The sequence below is a fragment of the Camarhynchus parvulus genome, chromosome 8 (assembly GCF_901933205.1).
Source record: "Camarhynchus parvulus chromosome 8, STF_HiC, whole genome shotgun sequence".
NCBI classification, from domain to species: Eukaryota; Metazoa; Chordata; class Aves; order Passeriformes; family Thraupidae; genus Camarhynchus; species Camarhynchus parvulus.
In genome coordinates, this window is record NC_044578.1 from 6,276,945 (window position 1) to 6,303,760 (window position 26,816).

A 26,816-nucleotide genomic window follows, 5' to 3' on the forward strand; every position below is an offset into this window, starting at 1 on the left:
GGTCTTTTACAGTAAGGACTCAAAAAGTCAAATTCATTGCTGGTGTAAGATGAGCACCATCAACTAAAATGGCATTGGTTTCTACCAGAAGTCCACCCCATTGTGGTGCAACATATTGTAATCAGCCTTAGTTTTTTGGGAAAAGCTGGTAGCAAATTTTGACTTTATTGTTAGCAATTAATTGGTTCAATACTAAGTTCTTTTGTCACTGTAATTTTAAAGCATAAGGAACAGCAGAGATGCTATAGACATAATTATTTGTCATCTTTTACTGCTTTCTTCTTTTGCAAGCCATTGACAAATCTGCTTGATCTGCTGAGACGTTTCTAGCTGTTCTTGCTTTGAAACTCATAGACATGAAAGCTATTTTTGTTTAAAATGTCATGTTCATAGAACTTGTTAAAGGGAGTAGAGCTTAAATTTAGTAAACAGGGACTGACTGAGACTGATACTTTATATTTGCTGCTTCCAATTTCTGTCCTTCTATTGACAGAACCTGAAAATCAAAATGTGATAGAAATGACCACGTGCATAGAGAAATATCTGCAGGGTAGATCAGGGCAGTCCAGATCCCTGGAGCACACTGTGGTGCTGGGGGAGTGAATTGTATCCGCAGCACCACTCCACCTCTCCATCTACAAGCACACAAACTGCACTGGGGCTTTTTGTGTCAGAGGCAGCAGCAGGAGCTACAGTTCTTCCTTGAGTTTATACCAAACCAGTGGTCATCTTCATGGACAGGGTTTTACAGGATCACCAGTGTCCTACTTTCTTTGAAGCACCCACCTATGGACAGTTGCTGGCCCTTCACAAGCCCTGGACATCACCAGGGGCTGAAGTAGCCTCTTGTCTCCTGCACCTGTGTATTGTTCACTCTCTTCACTCCTCCTCTGCCCTTGATGCTCAGCTGGGCTTGTTTCCAAACCAATTACATGATTTGCCATGTAGTAAATAGCACCTCTGTACATTGAGCTGTGTCCCAGATTTCATAGGAGAGTGCTTTTGCTATTGGTTTTAGAGATCCACTCCTGAGATAACTCCTACTCAGGAAGCTGCTTTGAAAATATGCTAAAAATTGCCTTTGCTGACCAATTACACCCAGCTGTGGTTTGACCTACAAATGTATTTTGGTAAGAAGATATAATTCTCTGGGAGATCCTTTTGTAACTTCATCAAGCCCTGGATTGTCACAGAAGTGTCTCTGAAAGAAGATGTGTTTCATGGAGCATCTCTGCAGTCCATTTTTGCTGGAGCAGGCAGAGTTCCTCTGCAGGACTACTCACAAGGGGCATGGTTTGGCATAAAGCCAGAGGTGCCGAGGTTCTTGGAATATTCCGTGAAGAAACATAGAGAGATGCTTCAGATTGAGTTAACTGGAGTGGTCCTATTTAGGTGCTTTAACTCATTTTACAGAAACCAAAATACTCATTTCAGTGCCAAGTTGTTATAGAAGGACTACATTTGCTTCATGCCCTGCTGAGAGATGCTGGCAGGAGCTGTTATCAAAGACTCCTTTTCCCCTTAGTCATTTAATAGTAGCAGCTTCTCTTTTATTCTATGTTCTCTGAGAGCAGAATAGGAAGTGATAATCTCCTTGGAATACAGCAGACACCTGTTTGATAAGTGGTAATTGCATTATTCCTGGAGGATTATCACAGTGGTGCTTGTTTCTTTGTAATGAAGCTCCACTATTATAAGCAGAGCAGAACTTCACTAGAAGATACACATTCCAGGTAAGAGAAACAGAAAATAGGAAACAATCAGCCTTTTTAGAAGCTCATTTTTAGAAGTCACAGTAGCACTGTGTTTTCAAGAGCTAACATTGCAAAAATCCAATTCCTCAGAAAATGATATCCATGAAGAAAAGGCAGCATAAAAATCCCATCAGTGTTTGAAGCATTTTTTTGGAAGCAGTTCTGCTAGCACAACTGCTTGAACTGTGCCAAGGAATTATATAGTGCTGGAAACAAATCCAGGCACTTCTCTGCCATCCAAAGCATTGTACAATGTTGTGAAGTAAATGGCATCCCACCATAGACCAGAAACGTGCCAAGTATTTGGCTGATACTCTTTGTGAATGCAAAGCAGTTCCCAAGGTGTATCTGTGAATATCTGTGGGCAATATGTGATGTGGATGGATTGTTGTTAGTTTGTACTGTTTTTTATTTTATTTGTTCCCGATCTTAAAAACCTGTTAATGGTTTTGTGTCTCTTTTGAATAGTGAAAAATAAGTAGTTAGAGATCAGACTCAGTAAAAACAGTTATTACATTGTCTATATTCTGTGGCAATTACATAAAGAAAATACCAGAAATTTAACAGACTCTGTTAGAGCATAAAAGCAAGCAAATGGAACAGGACAGTTTTGAGGAAAGGAAACACAGCAAGACAGGTTAAAACTCTTTAGAGTGTTTTTGCATTTATAAGTCTGAATCCATGTTAAGTGCAGCTGAATTTTTCATGTTAGAGTATCAAAAGTAAGAGTACACAGCACCACAAAACACTATAACCAGACTTCAAAGCATCCACAGAGAACTGATGGATGAGTGGACACTGGCCCTTTCCCATGTTTTCAGGGCCTAGAGGGATTCTTGTCCTTTTTTTAATTGACCTTTTCTTTCTTTACCTTGATCCCTCTCTCGATGGATGCTTTGACTCCTGGTATTTGTTGTCACCCAAAGACAGTGTCTCTTTAGCTTAGGAAAGGTTGGGAATCCCAGTTTATCTGTGAATAACACTCTGTTAGTTGTAATTTATCTTGGTTTAGTTAGAGAATTGTTTTTTTCAGTTCCAGAGCCCTTCAGGAATGTACAGTGAGTTATGACCTGTTCCCAGGCATGTGTGTTTTATAGATCAGTTCACACAGGTGTACTGATTAATAAACTCACTGGACCAATTTACATGCCTAAGTTTTAACCACTGAGTAATTAGCGAAAGCTTTGCTGAGGAACTGGAAATTTGGGAAATGTGTCATTATTTGCATATCAGTATAAAGCAATTACTAAATTAAAGAGTGCACGTTGTGACAAACATGAAGCTCCTTTACTGTTGCTTTGTCAGTGCACATTAACATCAACTTGATGTGAAAGCCTGGCTTTCTCTGCATGAGCTAAAAATCCTAAGGCAGAAGTACACAATGAATCACCCAGAGTTTGGAGGCTAGCACGCTGAATTGCCTTGGGGTTCAGACTGAGGAAAGAAAAAACTCATGTAAAAGACCATTGAGAAAACGTATCAGTGGAAAGTAATTAACTCAAGATCCACAATTAGCCTCATGGTCTATACTTAACTGTGTTCCAGGTCTTTCAGCGTTTATTTAATTCTGTTACCCTGTGTTTCAAATAGCTGCAAATGGCTTGGCAGATTTTTCATCCTTTTTAATATTTACAGTTTTTGTCTAACAAGAAGAATGAGCTCTGTAAGTGATCATGGGTATTTATTTCAGTCTCTCAAGTATATTTCTTTTTTAGCAGAATCCGTTGTACAAGGAAATATTATTTTCTTTGTGTTTCCTTTAAATATATTTGTGGTTTGAAGCAACATTAAGTACTACAGTAGCTGTCCTTCTGCTTTAATTCCTAATTTGCCTAACTAGGCTCAGTCAAATGAGAAATAATCAAAACCAGGGATCATTTTCATTCAGCCAGCAAACGACAGGGGTAGATGCACAGTAACACGGCTGGTGATTAACAGGGCCCATAGCAAAAATTGGCATGTGTGTTCAACCAGCACACCAGGGCTGGGTGTTCCCAGAGCACCAGGCACCACTTTTTCTCAAGCTCACAAGAATCTCATTGTGTTTTGTGGAGCTGCCTTTAGGGTGGCTGTCGCTGCAATGCCAGCATCCCTCCCCTGGTGTCTGAAGGACACGAGTGGCCTCCTCACTGTGCCTTGGATCTCCTCCAGCCTCCCACACCATCCTCAAGATGATTCCAGAGCTGCCTCACCATGCTTCTGCCTTCAGCACATGTAAAGATCTGCCAGGATTGTGCCTTCACACTGCAGCAAAATAAGATACATATGCAGCAGCCTTTCGAAATTTTGGCAAGTTAACACAGCAGTCTCTTAATCCTAATCTGAAGAATTTATCAAATTTTAAAACATGAGTAACAGTTCAGGCACTCTTTTCCCTTCAGAGCTCTTAAAACTTTTGGGTTCCGTGTTTTAACTCTATAGCATTCCTTTGTGATTTTAAGCTTCATTATAGTTCAGAGATCTACCATGGGAACATGACTGAAATCCTTGGAATGAATTTCCTCCAACCTGTGTTGACAGGTTTAAATTACGTACTCTGACACTGTTCTTGTGGCTGGATTAGAAACTTTTTTCCGAGTTAAACCTGCGATAAGTAATTGTCACAGCGCTCTGGCACAATGCTAATGTGAAGTGACGTGTCCAAACTGGCCTCAGTAACATGAAGAACCCCAACAGGTGTGAGGGGTGGATCTTCCCATGGGCCCTGCGGAACTTCTAACAGGGGAAAAATAGTAGAAAAAGTGAAATGAACCTTGACTAAAGCTGTCAGCAGTAATTATCTCAACAACACTTTGTGAGGAGTTAAAATAAGCATTACTGATTTATAACCTGAACACACTCCACGCTAGAGATGGTTTTTTTCATCCAGTTAGTGTTTAAAATGAAACGTTGAATACCTGTAAAGATTTTTTTCTTTTTACTGGAGAGGCATAATGAAAATGAAGTTATTTTCCAGAGGAAGTTAATTTCAAGGGCTGTCAAATTTTTTAAACTCTTCTGTTCATTTTCGTATTTGTGCAATAGTTTAATAAAATAAACAAACCTCAAGCATACTTGACTGTTTTTCCCAGCTAATGCTATTTGATGTCAAAAGACAGAGTGGCTAATGTGGAATTACATCCACTTTTTATTGTTATTCAGGGAGGGATAAGGGCTTACATGGCAGTAGATGAGCTTTGGGTGTTTGATTTCTTTTTTTTTGAATATTATGTACTGAACTTGGATAACAATGTCTAGTTGAGCAGTACAGACTGAAGAGAGCCCTTCAGCTCTGGGTAGTAAATCTTCCTGAGTCAATTAATTGCATAATACAAAAAAGCTCTTGTTTCAGTCGACTAAAAGAAGGTGTTTAATAGATTTGCTTTTTGAATAGCAATGTACCTTCATTTTACTTTGGGGTACTTGTTCTTTGTTGGTGTGATAACACTTGTTTTATGTGTACTATGTATTTTAGTATGGATAGAAGTAGTTTTACAGTCTGTTAGTACTGGAAAAATACTTGCTAACTTTTGAGAAAAAACAAGCCAAAGGATAAACATTATTTCACAGAAAATCTTTAATCTCTTGGAGCTTTAGACATAACTTTCAAACATGAACATGCAGGAATTCTTAAATTCTGATCATGTATCACTTTGCCTTTGTGAGATTATACATTGAAAAGAAGATAGGTTATTTATTGAATATATACAGTGACAAGTGATGGGTTTGGAAGTGTTGACCACCTGTTTGTTCCCAAGGAATTCAGTGAGGGTTTGTCTGAGCATAACAGGCTGCCCATGCACTGTTAGTAATGCCTGATTAAACACCAGGAGCTGGAGCCATGGCAAGAAGAAGCTCATACGAAAACTGTCTCATGTCATAGTGTCATTTTTCTTGAAATGATGAGACTTGGAGTATCCTCAGAAATGATATGAGTTGCTTGGGGGTCCACCACCTCCTTCTTGCATGGATTGGTTTCTCTGTTTGGATCTCCAGCCAGGAAAGAGTGTGGAGCCATCTGATAATCTCTGGAGAGCTGCAGAAGATTGCCAGAGTTCCCATACTCTTATTTCTTCTGCTTCAATACTCACATGCAAGGACTATACTGAATGCACTTAGAAACCACAATTTTATTTAACTGTTTGTTTAATGAAAAATTTCCTACTCTTGTATTTCAAGTGCAAAAACAAAACTTCAGTCACTTGCTCTACCTCTCACCCCTGCCTTGTACACTTGGATTTTTCCTATATGCCACATTAATTGCTATATCCTGCCCGCCATACAGATATTCCTTGTTTTTCCTTACTTCCTCAATCTTGGAAAGGATAGGTTACAAAAGGAAAATGGGAATGTGAGTGCGCCTCAGCTGTGGAGCAGCCTGACAAATCTAGCTCCAATGGTAAACAGCAAGAAGAATAACTTATTTTCTAGGTGTTCCAACTACATTGGTTTATCATTAGTTTTGTCTCATTACCTTACCTACTGTCAGTGCACTTAGGCACTGAAAGCATTGGATCCCTAAAATACCTTGTATCCAAGTCCATCTAGTAGTACCATGTGCATAGAATGTTTGATAGAAAAACAAGAACAGAAGTGTTCCTTCTAGAGTTTTTCTTCCTTCTTAAAGTTTTTGTTCCTTCTCAAACTTCATATAATTGTGTTCAAAATGCAACTTTTTTTCCTGTATCTTCAAGAAAATCAGTCCATCCCCCCATCTGATAAATTGGCATTTATCATACTCGGGAAATTAGTTTATGCTATAATAAAAGGTTACATTACAGAATAGTAAATTTAATATGAAAATTGAAATGCTTGATAATGCTCCTGCTCAGACCTCTATCCTTATCCCTTCTCTTACCTGGTGAGGGGGAAGAACCATCATGGTAATTAATCCAATGAGAAAAAGGATCAAATTGTGAGAGTGAAATTTTCATAGAGGAGACACCAGCCAGTCATTGAGTATTTCACTATGGGCACCTTTCTGAAGTTATTTGTAATAATTGAGTGTTATGAAATGTACTTGGTCATGTTTATTTCTCTATTTTTAAGCCATGTATCAGTCAGTAAACTAGTAATGGAAAAGGTAAACAACTCACATTTTGGGCACAGTGAAAAGGGCTGTCACATGGACTATTTGAACCAGGATTAGGTTTCAATCTGTAGGTAACACTGCATTTATTTTTGATTGAGATTTTTTGGTGTGATATATGTGTATTACAAACTCCTGCGTGTGTAGTGCAGCCTGCTAAGCAGCCTTTAGAAAGAGCCCTTTTAATGGAAGATTTATCGGGGAGAGTCAAGTATCGGAAAACATGCTTTTTATTTTGTACACCAGAATCTTGTTTGCTTACTTTATCTCTGAGTATTAAAAGCAGAAAATGGATTTTCTTCCTTTTCCTCAATTGAAAATCATGCTGTGAGAGTTCCCCTGTTAAGTTTCCTATTGAAAGCAGATTGTATACAGCCAAACATGATTCTGTATTAGAAGTTTAGCTACTTGAATAATTGGACTGATTCATAGAATAAGTTATACATAAATTACATTTCTTTTTAGGATCTTTTTATATTAAAAATCTAGAAGGTTTGTCCATGCAGGGTTTTGGTTTTGGCTTGCCATTGTCAGGTAATGCCTGTTGCTTCACTTGCTGTGTGTGTGCAAGTGAAATCTGGCATAATTTATAGAATCTTCTCCTTTGTGTATAGATCAAGTAGTCTCTGAATTTCTGTCTGATGCTTTGTGAGATTTGCAGTTTGACCTTTGAATTTCTGAGAACAAATTATCAAGAATCTCTACTTTATGCCAAATAAATGGTATTAGAGAATATTTTGACATGGAAACATGCATCTCCAGTGAGTTGGAAAGAATTTATCATTTGTGTAGTTTGAAAATAAAATTACCATGTTACAGTGACTGAAACAGTTTCTCCTTTTCAGTGGTCTTTTAAACAGCCAAAAACTGTTTTCTTTAAAATTGACAAGTACTGGTAATATAGCTGAAGGCTCCATTTAATAACTTGCCCTGATTAACAGGTGTCTGTATGTTCAGATAGATGCATTAATGTCCATTAAAGCAAATCAGAGTGCCCACACACTCCAAACCCTCAAAACCCTCATTGCTCTTGTAACAATCAAAAGCTTAACAAAGAGCACAAAATAAACCAATATTCCTACCTTCCTTGAACATTATACTTGCTTGTTCTGAATAGTTCTTGCTTACAAAATGCTTTATCCCTTTGCAGTGATGGGATCCCTTGATGGCAAGTATCCTGTGAACAGCACAAGCTCTCAGTAATTGAGGATGAGGAAGAATGTCCTGTTCTTTACAGATTATTGCCTTAAGCTGGCCATTTTGGGTGTCCCAGTTATATTCTGTAAGGCATTAGAAAGCTCTTACAGCTTCCTTCACTTTCCTCATTAGGTATGGTTGCCATTCAAATCTCTTTTGAGACGCTGTTTTTCTCCATCAGTGTGTGGCTGAACATGAGGAAGGCCAATTTGTCATATCCAATTACTCCTTTCCTGATGCAGTCCACTGAGCTTATAATTTTGTATCAGCATTTCTCAGAGGAGCGAGTTCTGCAGCTGGAGTTCTCTGCTGGTATTGTTCCTTCATGTTCCTTCTACTGTTTATCTTTCTCACACCTTCAGCATCTTGATTAAATATCTCTGGACTGGTGCAAGAGACTGAGTTTGTTCCTTCATTTATAATGTCAGAAGTCTGCAAGAGTGGGAATTAAGTTGTGCCAACAAACTCTTTCTAGAAGATACAAGGTTTTGAGATTATGGGCTTGTAATTTTTCATATTATTCTGAGCATGAGATGGCAGCACTCTGGAATTACATGCTCTCAATGATTTCTTTCTCTCCATCAGATATATTTGTATCGTGAAATATTTGGGAAAAAATAGTGAGTTTAGACTGTTCTGAATTATATTTGTAGAAGCTTCTTCATAAAACTAATATAACATGAAGAATAATTTATTGTTTAAAGCATCTGGTCTCACTCCAGATTTGGCAAATATTTCTGGGTTAATCTGGAAGGTTGACAAAGAATCTTGCATGTTTGGATCAGAAAAAATGTTGCTTAGCTTTATCCCTCGATTGCTAATGCTGGCAATTGAAAAACAAATCATCTCACACTGAGCATTTACAAATAGTATTAGTGTCTTAGAGCTGGAAAGCACAAGTGAGCACCAGACTATTTCTTTCCTCTCTAAACTGTAAGATTTTGTAGTGATCTTTCTTTTAGTAGTTAAAATCGATTTCAAGTTTTGTGCACTTTTAGTCCAGGTTGTACCCTTACCTTTTTGAATCCCAGAGCTACTGAATCCATGTAGTATCTCTGCTGTTTCCTTAAAAGGAGACTTTCCTGAAATGTTTGAAATCTTGAATTTTATTTTCCTTCTTCTTAAAAGCTATAGGAAGCCAAATAGGAGATTACTTTAACTTTAAATAAATACAAGCAATGTCTACACAGTGTTGGACAAAAGATCTGGCTCTGGAGTTACTTTTTGCAAGCAATTTTCCTTATTTCTGATTTTGTTTCACTTTCTTCTTCATGTACCTTTCAGTTCTGAGACAGTTTGATTTGCACAAGCATAGGTTCTCTGCCTACAAAAAAAAAGAGTAATCTTTTTTTTTCTGCTTTTGTATTATTTCTTTTATAACCTATACCTACCTTGTTGTTCATGCACGAGTCCTGCAAATGCATTTTCACTGTCTTTTCTTGTGCATGTGGAAGCCATCCCATTCAAGCTCTGGTACCCACATAGTGCTGACTTTCATGCAAAAAAAAGAAAAATTCAGAAAAGTGACTGACTTTGGAGGTTTTTTTCACAGCCAGATGGGCTCATAAGCTAGAGAATATGAGTAATCAGGTACTCTGGCTACAAACCAGCTTTTGGGGTTGGTTCAGTTATGGGTTTGGTGTAAAGATTTTGTCCATTCCCGTGGGAAGGTGGCTGAAACAATGATAATTTATTGCAATGATAATTTTTTGCATCTCTTTTTCGGAGGGGGCAGGTGCAGTATTCAGAAAGAAAAATCTCTCCTAGAGCAGTGTGAGATCTACAGTTCTTGCCACTGAGACATTTCAGTGGTGCTCCCATCAGTACCTTGCATTTACAGTACTAGGAAAGGGTTTGTTGAGCTGCCTGGACCACAATCTTTTGCTTAGTCGTGGTGTTTTTATGATTTCCAAAATAAAGCTTGAGCTTTTGTGGTGCAAGAGCCTTTCTTTGCAAGAGAACTCTCTACCTTTGAATGAAGATAACTTTGTTCTAGAAGAATGTTGATGCCTGGTGTTTATTTTGGAACGAAGGCAGAACTGCTATTTCTTTTGGAAAAAAAAAAAAAAAAACTTTTCAGAAAGGGGAAAAAAAATAAGCAAAGGAAAGGGTGATTTCTCACACCAATGTGCACAAACCCCCAACATTCCAGCAACTGTCTGGGGAGTGGGATGAAACAGGCTCTGATGTGGAACCCCTTCTGCTGTTAGCTGGTGTTTGAGAGACGCCTTGACACTATAATATAGGGTTGCAAATTGGAATTGCAACACCCTGCAATTGGGCCAAGTGATGAAGCAGCACAATGACTGCCTGCTTGATCTTACCACTCTCTCTTTAATGTGCATGTAAAAGATACTGGGAGCCTTTCCAGGCATCTGTCAGGGGATTTGATGCTGTGAGAGAGGGAACTGTGGTCTGTGTGTGGTTCATGTGGGTGTTTGTGTGTTTTACCAGCATTTCATATGGTGTGATAACTACAGGGCAAAGTTTCAGGTTTTATAACAGTTGGGTTTTGTTTATTATTAAAAGCTTAAAAAAATAATAATTGAAATGGTGGATTATGGCAGAGAATGCAGTTCTTATGCTCTTGTCACAGGAGTTTCATAGGTAATTGATCTAGAGCTGGGTGTCGTCTTTAATATTTCATTTACTCCAGAGTATTAAAACTCACTTCGTTTAAGGCGATTGCTGAGCTTTTTACACAGCTAAACTTGTGTTTAACCTTGCTGTGAGAATGTGACAGTAGGCTAGTTCAGACAGGTTAACATTCATTTGGTAACCAGCCTGCTTAATCAGCCTGCTTCAACCTGCAGCAAATTAAATCTCTGTGAGTTCTAGCAGGCAAGTGAGAAAGTCGCTCTGAATTATGTATAAAAAATAAATGGGCTATTTTCAGTGCTCATGGCAGTAAATGAAATTTGAGGCTTATGATTTATTCTTGGATTTTTGTTGAGAATGATTGAAATGTATTTTACCTTAATGTTTTTATAGTCCAATTAGGAGAGTGCTGTATTTCTGAAATGTATAATGTAAATATTTTGTTCTGTGCCCTGCAAAAATACTAATAAGATTTACAGGATCTAGGTGTCTTTCTGTCCTCTTCATACTTCACCTGAAGAAACCATTAGAAAAGATGTTTTAAACACACAGCCAGGACTACCCTTCTCCACATCCCTGAAAATTGCATCGCATTAAATACTTTGTCACTGCCAAAACCAATCAATTGTCTTCATTTAAGAGTTACTTGCATTGTAAAATCAGTTCAGATAGGTCTTAGGTGCTTCTAAAATTGCTATTTGTGGTCATCAAGCTTGCTTCTGGACTGATGTGCTCTCTAGAAGAGGCAGGAGGCTGGGCAGAAGCTTTAAATGTAGGGATGGCACAGGTGCTTCTGGTCACAGAATGAGCAGTTCTTATTTTTGGGCATTATAATTAGTGTATCTTTGAATGTAATATAGGACCAGATTTTCAAATATTATTGCTGTGTGTTTGCAAGCATCATACTGATTTTGTCTTTCAAATGACAGTAGAATTTTTCTAAAAATTGAGATTTAGGCATACAGCAAAGGGCAGAAATGCTGTTTCTGGCCCCTGGCCACTGACCATCCATCCTGTGGACTGTGCTGGGTGCAGTGTCAGCAGTTTGGGTTGTGTGTCTTTGTTCATATGGGGAACATGGTGTGCACCCTTGACATTTAAAATGACCAAAAAAGGAGAAGAAATATCTTTTTTAAGTTGCCAATGTGATTGTGTCTATTGCAATGTCTGCTGATAAACAGATCTTTCAAAATGCAACTTTTTTTCAAGATGATTTAACTGTTTTTAATTATGTGTATCATTACTTAGCATCTTTAACAATTGCTTCTTGATTAGCAAAAAAACCCCCTACATTTGCATCATCAATGCATAGCACTGTAAAAGTTGCCATGTACAGTAATGTTTCAAACTTCAGTACTGCTTCAGAAGAAAATAACAACTCAAGGCCCTTTGGAGTATGCAGTTCCATGGATACTCTGTGCATACACCTCAGTAAAACTCAGTTGATGTTTCCTTGAATACTTTAATGTAAGGAAAAATTTTAGTTTTTCAGGCTTCTTAATAGCTGTTTAAATAATGCAGTCTTTAATTTGAACCTCTAAACAACCTTAAACCCTCCCCCCAGCCTTTAATTGAGACTGTGACTTTAATGAAGAACCATTGGTTGTTTTGTAGATGACTTTAGCCGTGTCAGGACTGACTTTTCCTTGCCATCGACTCACAGTTGGAAGAAGATCCTCACCTGTACAAACAAGGGAGCAGTCAGAGGAGGTAAGGACATCATCTTTGTGCTGCCAGTCTGCTCTAGGAACAGGCAGGGACACCTCAGGGTGCAGTGGTCACCATCCCTCCTGTTGTGCTGTGTCAATAGAATTGTGTCTTAAAACAATCCATTTACAGTTCCTGCAGTTGTGACAAAGTGAGGAACTGGGCAAAGGAGTCATTGAAGAAAAAGAGGAAAAAGAAAGCAAACAAATCCCAGCAAAGCATCTGACTGGGAGAGATGATCTTAGCTCCTTGCACTAAAATTTTGATTTTTCTCCTTTGTATGGGTATTTCAAATACCAATATAAAAGCCACCATTGTGTAGCTTTTCTCCCTCTTTCTTATGCAGTTAGACCAGCTCTGATACCATTAGGTGGAAAAACAGCATTAACTTTGGATAAAATTTGCTCAACTATGTGTATGCAGAGATTCTTTAATAATGCATTTTGTCACATAATATTTCTGTCAACCAGACTTCTGTTAAAAATTACCTTTGATAATGTTGTATAAAAGAATAAATTAAACTGCAGTATATTGTGTGTATTTGTCACTGTGTGTGTATTTTGTATTTCACTGAATATGTCTGAATTAGAAGCTTATAGTGGATTTTGGTTTTGTTTTATACAGCAATGCACTGATGTTCATATGGTTAGTGACAGTGATGGAGATGACTTTGAAGATGCTACTGAGTTTGGAGTTGATGATGGAGAAATGTTTGGAGTAGCTTCATCTGCCTTGAGGAAATCGCCAATGAGTAAGAGTTACAATTAACTCGAGGTTGTAGCAGAGGTGAAGGCAGAGAGGTGGGAGGGGGCTGCAGAATTAGAAACTGGGAAGTACTTTTTATAGGAATGGTAGAATTGTTTGGATGTCATGTCTGATGGATGTACCAAGGAAAATACTGCACACATAACTGGTAGCTATAAAAGCACTTTTCTGTGGAGGGAAATTTTTAACCTTGCAACTGAATAATAATAATTGAGCTTAAAATTGATGAGTAACAAATAAAGTCAGAGAAATTGTGATCTCTATCCAAATGCACCTGTAGATAACTAGATTTCCACTTCCCTGTTTTGAAAATTCTACAGATTTTATTTTTGATGCATGTTTTACTCATTATGCTGATCAAGTTTCTCAGTGATTATTTGCCCTTGAATTATGAAAAGGATTGAGCAGGAGCAGTCAGTTACCTCCTACATGCAATTCTTGCATACTCTTTATTTACTTTAGACTCGCATTAGTGTTACTTCATTAGAAGTTTTTTGACAGCAAATATGTGTAATATTATGGAAAACTTTCTGACATTTTCAATAGGAAGGGTGGAGCCTTTCAAGCCTTAAAGTCCAGAGTGCTAACTCTGAGCAAGTGATATATCACATTACACTAGAGCTAAGGATTTTACTGTTTGGAAAACCTGAATATATTCATGAGACCCTCTGGAAATTTCTTGTCTTTCAAAAGGTTCATAGTCAATAGTCTTTCATGAAGTTTATATGGTTCCTTGGTAACACTTCAGTAAGCTGGGAACATGAAATACCTGTGAAGTGAATGTGTTTGCATATTACAATCTGTTACCATAGAGTTGCATTTCTTTTTTTTTCCCCCCCATTTTTTTAAGTGCCAGAGAATGCTGAAAATGAAGGAGATGCCTTATTACAATTTACAGCAGAGTTTTCTTCAAGGTAAGCTTAGCCTGTTAACTGTGCAATTCTTACTACAAACTCAGTTGAAGTTAGTAAATAATGAAAATAAGAATAAACCAAGTCTACATGTTTTCTTGTGAGATTATAGCATATTTAGAAATCCTAATCTAATTTATTTAAATTCTAACTCTGCTGCTAGAACTGCTTCTGAAATAAAATTATTTCTTAGCCCAAGCTGGAGTGGTTGATTCTTGTCCTGTTTATTTTGCCACTATGTAGTACCATTACTTAATTATGTAAAGATCCAGAAGGATGAGAAAGACTGGTTATATTTGATAATTTTATTATGATATGCAGGGACAGAAAAGCTGAAACTGATTAATATTAAAAAATAAATACATAATTGCTGTAAGAATTTTCACAATAGCAAAGTGTTTGGGTCAATATTGACTTTTAAAAAACAGAGATATTCTGGATTTTAAAAAAACTATACTACAAGTCATGCACTGTTAAACAGTTACTTGTTTCATTGAATAGGCAAAAGCTGCAAAGTAATGCAAAGTTTATGTGCCTTCTGTTTTCAGTCCAGTGATGAAATATTGCTTTATGTGTATGAGATGCATTAATGTGTAATGTAAGAATAGCCTTCAATAAACCTTTATGAATATAATTAAGAGTGGAAATAATTTGAAAATTTTATAGGAATTTTATAGAAAATTGTGTAGAACTGAAGGTAACTCATGTGTAAACAGAATGTTTTTATGATAAAGTTAGTAAGGTAGTAGTTCATTACTTTGAGTTTTTCAAGGTCAGAAAACAAATGAGTCCTAAATATTTTCTTTCTTTAGAAGTGTAATACTCATCTTTCTAAAGATTTAGCCAATGCATTATATTTACAGAATATATGAAAAGGTAGACTATTGAAATGACTTGATTTTGTCCTTTTGTATTAATTGGACATTTTATCTCAAATAGATATGGTGACTGCCATCCTGTTTATTTTATTGGATCATTAGAGGCTGCTTTTCAAGAAGCCTTCTATGGGAAAGCAAGAGATGTAAGTGTGTATAAAAACTACTTTATTTAAAATAGTGGGGGATTGGAAATCACCTTAAGTGTTTCATCTTGATTTTTGGAAAGCTGAGCTACATTTTGTAGTTGTTTTGCTTTTATTGTTTGACAAGAGTTGCACTCATTCAGTTGACTGACCAAAAGACTTACCTTGGTGGTTGCTGAAATTGCAGTGAATAACTGATGCTTTCTAATCATTCAGGCTGTATTTTTACTGAAGCTCTTTAGTTGTCAAAGCTACTCTTTTTCTTTTCCCCTCCTCCCTTTTCTTCCTGAAATAATGGTGTCCTAGCACCAGACAACCCTTCCTCCGAGTCTTGTGGTTGACAAGTTCACTGTTGCATGTTGGTAACTCCTTTGAAGAATGGCTGATGAAATTGTAAATTTAAATTGGAAGCTCTCTTAAATAAAGTGTGCTCTTTTTTCCCCCTTTGTACAGCCTTTATCTGCCAAGTAAGTTCCAGTACTAAGGTTTGGTTGTTTAGTTTTTCTGTACATCCAACCAGGCATCTCAAGTTTCTGTTATTCCATGCACAGTTTTAAAATCAGTATTTTAATAAAATTAGAATGGGGACAGTTTATTTAAGTTTTGGTGACTTGATTCACTAAGGAGAAACCCAAAACCCTGCATAATTAAGCACAGATAAAGCTGAAACACAAACAAGAAAATCATGCTGTTTAAATTTACTTTTTGTTTTCTTGATAGATGTTTAATTTTAAAATGAAGAATGTAGTTATTCATATTGGAAGGAGTTTCTGTATTATGTTTTGGGCTGTTCTCATAAATGTGAGAGTTATAAATCCACACTATATAGCTGAAGTTGACACATACTTAACACTCTAAGTTTAGTGAATATTTTCATGTCTTTGCACAGAGAAAAAAGTCCTGTGAATTGAACAAGGAAAGGGTGTGAGTTGGGAAGTTCATTTAGTGTCATGTCATCAGAAATGGTTGACAGTGTATCAGTGTAAGAGTGGACAAAAGCTCATAAAGAACTTTCATAAACAGTTTTCTACCTATAAATCTGATATTAATGCAGTGCAGTTACTTAGTTTTTTTGTTGCTCAAAATACTTCTTGTGCTACTTACATACCCCTTTTGAAATTCGTATTGCCTTACATTTTTAATATTTCATGATTGATTCAGACCAAATCATCATCACAATAAAACCATTGTGTATGTTGTGCATAAAACATTGTGGTGTGTATATATATATATATATATATTTAGGAGAGTATTAATTTTTGTTTGTGTTGTTTGGATTGTTGAGGTTTTTTTCTGAATATTGCCTTACTTTGAAAGCTCTCCCTCCCACCTTTGGAATGGCATAATTTTTATTGTAACATTCTGATTTTAAGCAAAGATAGGAGAATGTGGAAATACCATTTATTTTCACTGCTTTTCCCTGTTATAAAATATTTTTTTCTGGAATTCAGAATTGAGGAAGAGGACACATTATTTCATATTTTTAGAATTTAATTTCCTAAAATAATTTTTAAAATATATATCAGTACTAAAAAAAAACTTTGGAGAAATTGCAACCTGTGTGTCTTGTCTTCTAATTTATACTATGGAGGGCACTTAATTTTACCAGGGCAACAGATGAGCTGCAGGCACCAGCATTCTTCACTTGAAGTGAGAAATTGAGTTCCAAGAGTAAATAAAAACAAGATTGAAGGTTTAAATCCTCTACGAGGCTTTTTGAACTTATATACTCATTAAATGTTTATTGGAGTGGTGGGATTACGAAGGATTTGGGCAGCTTCATCAACTGGTATATACTTAATCACTAAGTAAAACACTACATTTGATAGAGTGTTTCTCACGATGCCACACTCAATCCATCTTAATGAAAACCGCTTCAAACTGATTTAATTTGAGAGCACTTGGCAGCTTGAGTGCTCAGAGATCTTGGCCTTTCCTTGACAAATTCTCAACTCTGTCCAGAGCAGAAGGTGCACTCTGCAGTTCATGTCTAATGAGACAGCCATCAGCTGTGTTTTAAATCTGTATTGTGGATACTTTTTACCTCAAAAAAAAAAAAAAAGCCCAATGTGTATAAATATGAAGCTTTTTTCCAGGAATATTTTAATTTGGGTTATTTAAAGAAAATTGACTTATGTCAGAACATGTGTTTTGAATGCAGAATATGAGTTCAATTTCTTTTTATGAAAATAGATGTTTCCTTTTAAATCTCATTGTCTTTTCATGTGTTGGAAATGATGGTAATTCATAGTTATTTAACAAAATGTTGCTTGAAAAAGAAATACCTTTTAAAAGAGTTGAGGTGTTTATCTGCTGTGTTTGAGTTGTTAGCAAGTGAAGATTAACATACATGATGGGTATCTTTTAACCTTTGGAGCAACTGCTGCCACAACAATTCCAGTTTCTGGTAGGAGAGGTGGAATGAGGTCAAATGTGGCTCTGCTTTAAAACCTGTATAACTCTTTACCACAAAACTACAATACCCAAGATATAGAGCCTTGCTTTTGACAGCCAGTGTCCTTGGCCATGAAATTCCCAACTGCCTCCAGCAGCCTGGTAGTCAATGGTGTTGTGTTTTCATTTCTTATTGTATATATGACAAGAAAATATTTTCAGTATTTTCTTTAATGGGGTCAGGAAGAGAAAGAGACTCAGAGGTTTATTAAATCAACAATTAAGCTGTTTTTTGTGAAAGTCTTCCTCTGTTTATTGAGAGTTCCCCTGTCACTAAGTTTCTGAAGAATGGGCTTGCTCTTGCCACAGAGCTACACTGCCACAGAAATTGCTACACCTGATGCCATGGAAAAAATCCTATAATAGACATTTTTAACAAGGTGTTTGGGGAAGGTAACTTTGTGTCTGAAAGCAGTTTGTGTTCTGAGACATCAGAGAGTTCATCCTAACTTATGGTGTTATTGTTATTAATACTGGATTTTAATTGCTGTATTGAAGCTTACTGAGTTATATATGAGAGTAATACTAAAGTATTTTCTTTTGTTAGAGCTTGTTTGGTTTTTCATTTTTATAGGTGGTTGCTACTCTTTTATTGGGAGAAAGAATAAAGACATTGCTTTTGCCTTTTCAGGAGCTCTTATCTTTATATACCTCTGTCAGCTCACCTCCTGCTCCTCTCTCAACCTTTCTGTCCACTGACTTTTAATAAATATGTGAAACATCTCTCTTAGCACAGATTGGTATTGTCACCTCAATATATATTCCTGCATTCTGAAAATGAACCGTGTTTTTCTCCTCCTTGAATTCTGTCTTTTAGGTTCAATTTAGAGGCAGCACCATCCCTCTCACATATGGGTTCTTTATTTCCTGAATACCTTGAGCAAAGTATGCTCCTTCCATGATTTGGTGTGTTCAAATAAAAGCTATTTTTTTCCCCTCTTCTTTGGTGGTAGCAGAATATTCCTTCATACTGGGCTTTCTATAGCATCATTTTTATCTGTATGACTCAGAAAAATGTCCCTTATTATTTCAGCTAAGTAAGTTTATACTGAAATTATTACAGATTACAGCTGGAGGAATTACCACTTTACAGATTCTGATTAAACACAAATAACCCGACCACTAATGTACATGGTCTGGTTGAAACTGGAGGACAGGGATAGAAGTATAATTCTAGCTTTTCAGGAAGAGTGAAGAGCTGCACTATGGCAAATATCAGTACATAAACTCCAGTTAAGTCCCATGTTAGTCACCATTTTCTTTCCAGCCTTGCCTGATGTGTGTTAGCAGTTCTGTCCTTTAATTTGTAAATAATTTCTGAGTTTATGGATAACTATTGTTTAGAAATTGCTACTACAACACCAGTTTAGTAGCTTCACTATTTGCCTACACACCCTTCCTTTTCCATATCTAAGGAGTAGCTTCATCTTTTATATCTGGAGGGTTGCTCCTGGGTATGGGTCTCTCCTCTGTATTTGATACCAAATAATGGAAGTTTTTTGGACTTGTCTGCCTCATTCTACATTTTCTCTTCTTTCAAAGCTTGTGATTAGAGATCTTACCTGAGTTTGGTGTTAATTACTGGATACTATTTGCATTATGTAAGATACCACTACAGGTGCAGTTGATTGAAATGGAGACACAACAGTATAATAGGATCAAATAGTTGGAAGATGAAAGTAGACTAAAGCAGGCTCTAACACACCTTTACCTGGGAGAGTGGGTAGCTGTTTGAACACCTTACCATGGCTCCTGGGGATTCTTCATCACTGATGGATTTTTGAGATAGATGTTTTACTGAAAGGTAAAATTACAGGAAGCTTAAACTAGGAGCTAGTTTGGGGATGTCTTATGCCATATTCAATACAAAATATGGGATCAGAAGTTTACAGGGATCACCTGACTCCTACTTTAGGAACCTGTGGGGTACAGTTTTCTTCAGATGTCTTCTACAAGGCTAGGTAAAGTAGCTGTATCCGTGGCTGATCCCATGAGCTCCAAGATCACCTTGGACAGGTGGATCAGATTCAAAGATTTGAACAAGTGCAAATGCATCCCATTGTTTATTTGAATTAATTCTCACTGCATAAAACGTGGAGGAAAAAATTAAGATTTTGATTTGGTAGCCTACCAGTTTGACAGAACATTCATGCCTCTAGCAGCTGTTACATCATGAACTTTTCTGTCTCAGTCATTACTTGAACTTGTAAACCTGAGATTTGGAAATAACCATTTGGGTTTGTGATTTTGCTGACCCTTATGATTGCATTCCTATTCCCATTCAAATTCATATTCTTTTGAGTTATCTGAGTTATTCACAGTATTAGGAACTGGCTGAGAAGCTTAGAAATCCCATTACTCACTGATGCCAATTTAGTCACCTCAAGATCTATGGATTTTTTGCCTCAGTGACAACTTTTCCTTCAACTTTGCATCAGTGACAACTGTTCTTCTAATTCTGTACAAAGTGTGTTAACTTCTCTGAACCTTTAAAATGCCTGGTCTTCAACATGCACATACTCTGAAAAATGCATCCCTTGGTGGCTTAAGTTCCTCAAGTCCTAAGGTAAGGCCTTTGGAAGTCCATCAGGTATTCAGTGCTTAAAACCTTTCTGGTATCCCAGACCTTTGTAGGGGCCAATAAAAGTTTTTCTCTGTTTTATTTTGGTTTTCCTTGTTTAAAATTTCATGCTAATTACATCATCTCCGAGTCATATTTTTGAAAAACCCAACACAGAACAGTCTAGTGCTCCATTAGTAGACTTCTTTTGTGTAATTTGAGACTGTTCAACAGTTTTGTAAGGCTGTTTCAATAGTTCAAAAATCACTTCAAAATACCCAGTATTAGAATCCTAGAATTTATTCTGACTTTTCAAAGGCTTGAAATAAACACAACCAAAACTTGCTTATAAATATGTGCTACCATGGGTTAGTAAAATAAACAAACATGAAAACAAACCCACACAACAGCAGCAACAACAACAAACTTCAAGCTGTGAGCCTTTTGTAGTCATGGATTTTTCCAAGGAAAAAAATGCCCCTGGCTTTCATAAATATTTTTTTAAATAATGTTTTAGCACTTCAGTTCTGCTACCTCTTTGCATTTATGATAGCAGTATGCCTGCACCCACCCTTAACATTTTGGATGAGGTATCAGATACAAGTACAGTCTTTTATATGTGATGGAGTTTAGTCTTTGCATGGTGAGATTTGTTGATGCAACAAAAATTACATTCTCTTGGGAAGTAACTCAGTGTAAATCTCCATTGTGTTCATGCCTGTTCTGTTTACTGAAATTTGTCCCTAAATCTTTAAGCCTAAAACTGTACATATTTTGAAACATTCTGTTGTACGGAATCTCATATTTAACAGTTTCATGGGGTTGTTTCTTTGGAAGTAAAAGTGTTTCTCAAGAGCCTTTTTTTCTGTCCGCTCCCAGTGAAAAGAGGAGAGCAAAGCCATCCGCTTACCACAAAGCAGTGCCACCACAAAGGAAAGATTAAGGGTTTAGAGAGAGGTCAATGTGGGTTTTTCTCTAACTAAACACTTTCCTAAAGTTTCCTTGTGGAAAAAATAATGAAGTCATCTCAGAGTTTTTAAAGAATTTTTATTTCTTTTTCACCGTCTGCATTCGCTTGTCTTCTCAGCATGGATGTTTAATCTTTCTAGGCTTTGTGAATTGGTCCAAATGAATAAGTGGTGAGCTGTCTCTCTAGGAGCTAGAGGCTTATTCTAAGGCCCTAATCACTGAGTAAACACATCTTTGCCCTCCCTCTCTTACAACTGCTATATAATAGTCGAGATTCTAGCACAGTAACCTGGATATTGCAGGGATCGACGCTTTGAAATGCAGAACGCCTGATCCTCAAAAACAGACAGTGCCTGATCTTCCCCTGCCTCTTTCTTCTTTTTAAATTAAATATCACCACAGAAATGCTGTTTTATTGCATGATATTGTGCATCAGTGCCCTGGATTTTCAAGTTTAGTTTCAGTCAACATTGTTGGCTGCACTTATATGGATCTCTGCATGTTGGGCTTATTAATGGCCCTTCCTGGCACATGTGTACGTGGTTCTGAAGAACATTTAAATTACATTAGACAAACAGTAATGCAAATTACTAATCCCTTTCCCAAAGTCGAATGTTCAAATGTTCCTTTTATAAACAGTCATTAAATTTTATCCAAAGCCAGTATATGAGGCGAGAGCCCTACAGGGACTTTCTGCAAAGACAGCTTATCTGGAAATTGCATCCCATGTCTTGCTATATCAATACACATCAATATCTAGGGTTCAGTGTTACTTCTGATGAAGATATTCTAAATTGCTTTAAATAAAAGTCTGAAAATAGCACCATATCATCTCAGCAAATATGTTCAAGTACTATTTTAAAATAAAGTAATTTATATAGGTATGGGGGAATGGAAAGTTGTAATTTTTATATTTATAATTATATTTATAATTCATTGAATGTCAGTTGCAGAATCACAGTCCTTAGTTAGCTCATAGTCTCCCTGTATATTTGCAGCCTGCTTTCTATATTTACATGCACACAGACTTGTTTTCCAAAAGGTGGTCTGAGATTTTCATGGGGACGCAGCTGATGGCAGCGAAGTTCAAGTTTTACTTGATAGGGTTCCAGAAGAACAGCGCAGAATATTTTGTTTCAAGAGACCATAGACACCATCTCAACATGTAGTGCCTCTTTTTTTGGCTACAGAGGTGGTGATAGCAATGCGCTATCATTTTTTTTCAGGTTGTTAATAACTTTTTTGCGGTAGATGCTGTCCAGTCAAGAGGCATGTTCCTTGTTCACAGAAATGTTGTTTTTTTGTTGGGCAACAAGCCAAAAAAGTTCACTCATTTCTTAGGTCTGTTAATAAGGTTTTTGTTTTTCATTCAATTAATTTTTTCACATTCTAAGCACAATAATTTAATTTATTGTATTTTAGCACTCAGAATATTAGGAAGCATTGAGAATATTTAAAAATTTGCAGGGATGGACCATTTGACTTGAAATCTGCTGATTATTTCTTGTGTTGAAATACTTGTCAACCATGATAAACCCCATTGTGAGTACTAAAATAAAAATCTGCAGCAGCAACTTAAATTGTAAATTGCTTCAGTAACTTTTCACTCATCTCTTGTCACATTTTTTCCAGAGAAAGCTTCTTGCTATCTACCTCCACCATGATGAAAGTGTACTAACCAACGTCTTCTGCTCCCAAATGCTTTGTGCTGAATCCATTGTCTCCTACCTGAGTCAGAACTTCATAACCTGGGCATGGGACATGACAAAAGAAGCAAACAGAGCAAGGTAAGACTCTTTGGACTCGGACTGGAGCAGCTTTTCCCAGGAAGGCCCTTATCTCTGGCTGTCAAATCTGTGGTGCTTAATATCGATTTGACCTAAAACTTCATGCTCATTCTCAGCTGATCAATGGAGCTGGCTGGCATTCACTGAGAATTGGGCTGGCCTTGTATTCATCACAAAGTGACTTCTTATTCCTGTGCAGGAAAAAGTAATTGAAGGAATTATTTCTTTTCTTTTTTCAGTTTATTTTCAAACATCATTCTGTATTCAAACGTGTGCCTTCACAGTTATGCACTGCAGTGCCATATTATATGGCGTTAATTGTGTGTGTATGTTGGTGTAACTGCATGCGAGCTGTCTGGGGTAATAACTGTTGTTGTTAATGAAAGTCTTATTTAAACAATAACGTTTGTGTGATAATTTAGTATTAAGAACACATTATGCAAAATGTTAAACACTTGCAATTTATATGTGCTTTTTTGAACTACAGTTTTCTTACAGAACATTCCTTTGGGAATGTTCAGATATTTTGGTTTTAATATAATAAAAGCTATATTATGTCTTAGAGAGACCATAATTTTGCTGATGAGTAAAGAAATTAAAACTGTAGATTTCACCTCCTTCTACAACTTTTGTAGATTACCAACAGATTTTCTTAGTGTTATACTAAGGCCTCTCTCTTCTTTAGTTATTCATCAGTTGATCATGATCTACTGAAAATAATTATTATAGCATTTAGAAATCAGACTTGTTTGGTTCTCTAACTTGAACCTTATTTCACAATGTTTATTTACCCAGAAGATGACTGGTCATGTCTTCCCAGGATAACATCCTATGTATATTACTATAGTTGGAGTTATTCTAATTTTTGACTGAAAGCTGCAACAGTCATTTGGCCTGGAATAAGATTACCACTTCTTTACACAATTCAAGTGATTATTGAGCAAGGAAAATTATACATTTATGTTTCTTTCTCTTGTGGATTATTAGAATAGAGCATTTATGCATTTCTAGTTTTCACTATGTAAATTATAGTTAATATTTCTTTGCTGAGGGGGCCTTGAGGAATGGAATAGTCTCTTTTTCTAATGTGCTTTTTAAATGACACTTCGTGTTTCTCAGAAATTCCTCACTTGACCTTCTGCATTTTGTCTTTGGAGGGATCAGCAACAATGTTTCTAGTTTGAGTTATTCTAGAGAAGTGTAAAAGGTTATGGAAAAAAGCAGTCGCAAAAACAGATTAAAAGTTTCTGAAAAAGAAGAAAAGTAAGAGAGGAAAAAGAAACATCTAGGTTCTTTCATAGGACCAAATACATAGACTGGAAAGTTGCTTAAGTCTTTTGGTATTGCCATTCATGGGCAGTAAGGAGCCTCCTCCTTTTCTTTTATCCCACAAGTTGGTGTAGAAGGAAACACTATTTCTAAACCATCTGTAGTGGCTAAGTTCAGTTGACTACCTGCTGTTCTATTGTCTGCTCTTCTATTTAATTCTCTAGTTTCTTTTATTTTACAATGACAAAAAATTGCAGTGTAGTTTCTTTTGAAAAACTGTGTTTGAGGGGTTTTTTATGACTAACGATCAACAGCCATGTAATTGCTTTGTTGTGTTTTACTAAAGAAATCTATTAAGTAGCACAACTTTGATACACTAGTAATAAGAGTTTGCAGGTTACACAGACACCTGTGGTGACCAAAGCGACAGAAGCTGCTTGTTAGAAAGAGCCTGTACAGCTGTGTCCTATTAACTCCTTATGACACTTCTTAAAACACAAAATAAAGGGCTTGTTTAAGGCTTTATAGCTGCTCTCAATGAACTTAGTCCCTGATTGTGCTGGACGATAGGGTTTTTAAGCCTTCATTTTTTTGCTTTCTGTTAACAACAACAAAGAAACTGTCATATTAACAGTGAGGTCAAAAAATAGTAAGGGGTAAACAAGGCATGCTGGCTCGAATTAGAATAATTTCTCGGTTGTGTTTAGTGTCACATCCTGCTCCTTAGACTGTGATTTCTTCAGAGGGGGCATGATGCTTCCTTCTCCCTTTGGAAAGTGCCAGTGCACTGTGGGCATTCCCATAAATAAATCCTCAGTCCCTCTGTTCAATCACTACCCTTCAGTGACACAGTGGCAGTGGTCTTGGAGCCCATTCTGTTCTCTAGCCCTATGAACACAGTTAAATGCAGCTTTTTATTGGAATGCTGAGAAGACAGCAGCAACAACAGGAGGAACTGGGTTTTACCTGCTGGTGTAGCCCAAGAGCAGCCCATTTATACTCCTCCAATTGCAATGTAAAAATGCTGGAAAAGCCAGGGTGGGACAGCAGAGTAATCAGGCCCACTTGATTTTCAGCAGTCAACAGGACACCTCAATGTCAGTAGTAAAGACATGGTTTCAGTACTGTGGAAAGGCAGAGTAAATTCAAACAACTATAAAGACTTTCCTTGTATAAGCCAAAAAAATCTTCTGAATGTTTTGATCCACAAATGTCATTCTATTCCAAAATTAGTCCTAATAGTATGTTTCCAATTTTCTCATTAATGAAATGAGGGTCCATCCTGAACACTGTAGAACAAAACCCAACTTTTTTTTTTCCCCAACTTTTAATGTTTGTCAGCTGGCACCAATACAGGAATGTGCTTTAAAACCTGCATTACTGTACAATAGCACATTTCTTCTGGAATCTCTCGATCTCCAATTTCCATTCCAAGAGATTTAAGAGAATCTGTAGGTAGGAGCAAAATGCTGTGAGAGCACTGGGTACCTGCCAGCAGCAGTGCAAGAGCATAAGCATTACAACTTTGGGAGTCAGATACTAAAAAATGTCTTTCTGCAGCCATGCAGGACTGTTACTTTGTCAAAATGAAGAAGTCTAGTTAATAAAGTTGAGAGGAAGTTTGGGGTTTTTTTTTGGCTTCCATGGGTTTTAATTGTCTCTGACATCAGGTTTGCTGTGAAGGGAGCAGTTTGAGTAAGTTCAGTGAATATGAATTTTTTTCATTAATCATAATAACATTAAACTAAAGGGGAAATAAAATAAGTAGCCTTCATTAAGGAAAATAATGTGGTGCTTTTACTGTTAAGGAGCATACATGAAATCTTTATCTCTTACAGTTTAGACTTCAGTTTAAGGAGCAACTCTGAAATATTCCTGTGATCTGTTACTGTCAAAGGAGGAAAAAGGCCACAAAGCTGCACATATATCTCTAACTTTAGCTCTTGTTATGTTCCACTCAATTTGAGGTGAATCATGAGCTTTAAAATCATTGTTTCCTTTCAATTGCTTGCAGTGAAGATTGCTACCATGGCCCCTCAGAGAGCAGAAATTTGGGGGGTGGTGTCAGGGAGTGGCAGTGGGGTTTGGCTGCAGTGGTGCTGGCAGTTCTGGCCCTGCCACTCAGCTCAAGCACAACCTGCACTGGGCCATCCTTGGGCTGGGCAACTCCTCAGGTTTCCAGAGCGATTCTGGAATGGACAAGCAGGACAGCCAGACATGAACAGCTCTAGTTCTGGCACTTTTTACTTCAGAGTTGAGTCAATAGCATTGTTCTAATACAATTACGTGCATGAGAGTTGTGTATGTTTATGCAAGCACATGCCTAACTGGTTTTGTTAATTCATTAATGTGCATTAATATATTTGTATCCAGGAAAGATGTATAGTGATGTATATACACACACGCACACACACCTTATATTTGTACACACAGCATTTACAAACACTGATAATGCATAATATTAAGAGCTTTCCAGCACACATGGTGTTTGTTAAGCAAAGCCAAAACCATAAGACAACAACTCAAAAATCTGTAGCAGCTTTTTAGCTTTTGATATCATTGCCCTTGGGCACCGTATTTCAAGGTGTTGCCAATTTTGCTCTGATGACAGGTATTTGTTAGTTTTAATGTTCAAATCATAGTTTTTCACTTTGCTTAAGCTTAGGAAAGAGTTAATTCACTAAAGTGCTTCTCAGCAGCAGGTTGTCTTCACCTGCAATTTCCGTCATCGCGTGATTAGCCATATTCACAGTTGC

At 36.9% G+C, this 26,816-nt stretch overlaps 1 protein-coding gene across 1 annotated transcript in view; it reads left to right on the forward strand.

Moving 5' to 3' along the window:
• The window catches only part of FAF1 (Fas associated factor 1), a 146,867-nt gene that overhangs the window by 85,100 nt on the left and 34,951 nt on the right, over positions 1-26,816 (forward strand). Inside the window, exons 9-13 of the mRNA XM_030952979.1 lie at positions 12,232-12,327; positions 12,949-13,075; positions 13,940-14,003; positions 14,940-15,021; positions 22,637-22,791. Of these exons, the coding sequence (XP_030808839.1) occupies positions 12,232-12,327; positions 12,949-13,075; positions 13,940-14,003; positions 14,940-15,021; positions 22,637-22,791 (524 nt within the window). The remainder of the gene's footprint in view (positions 1-12,231; positions 12,328-12,948; positions 13,076-13,939; positions 14,004-14,939; positions 15,022-22,636; positions 22,792-26,816) is intronic.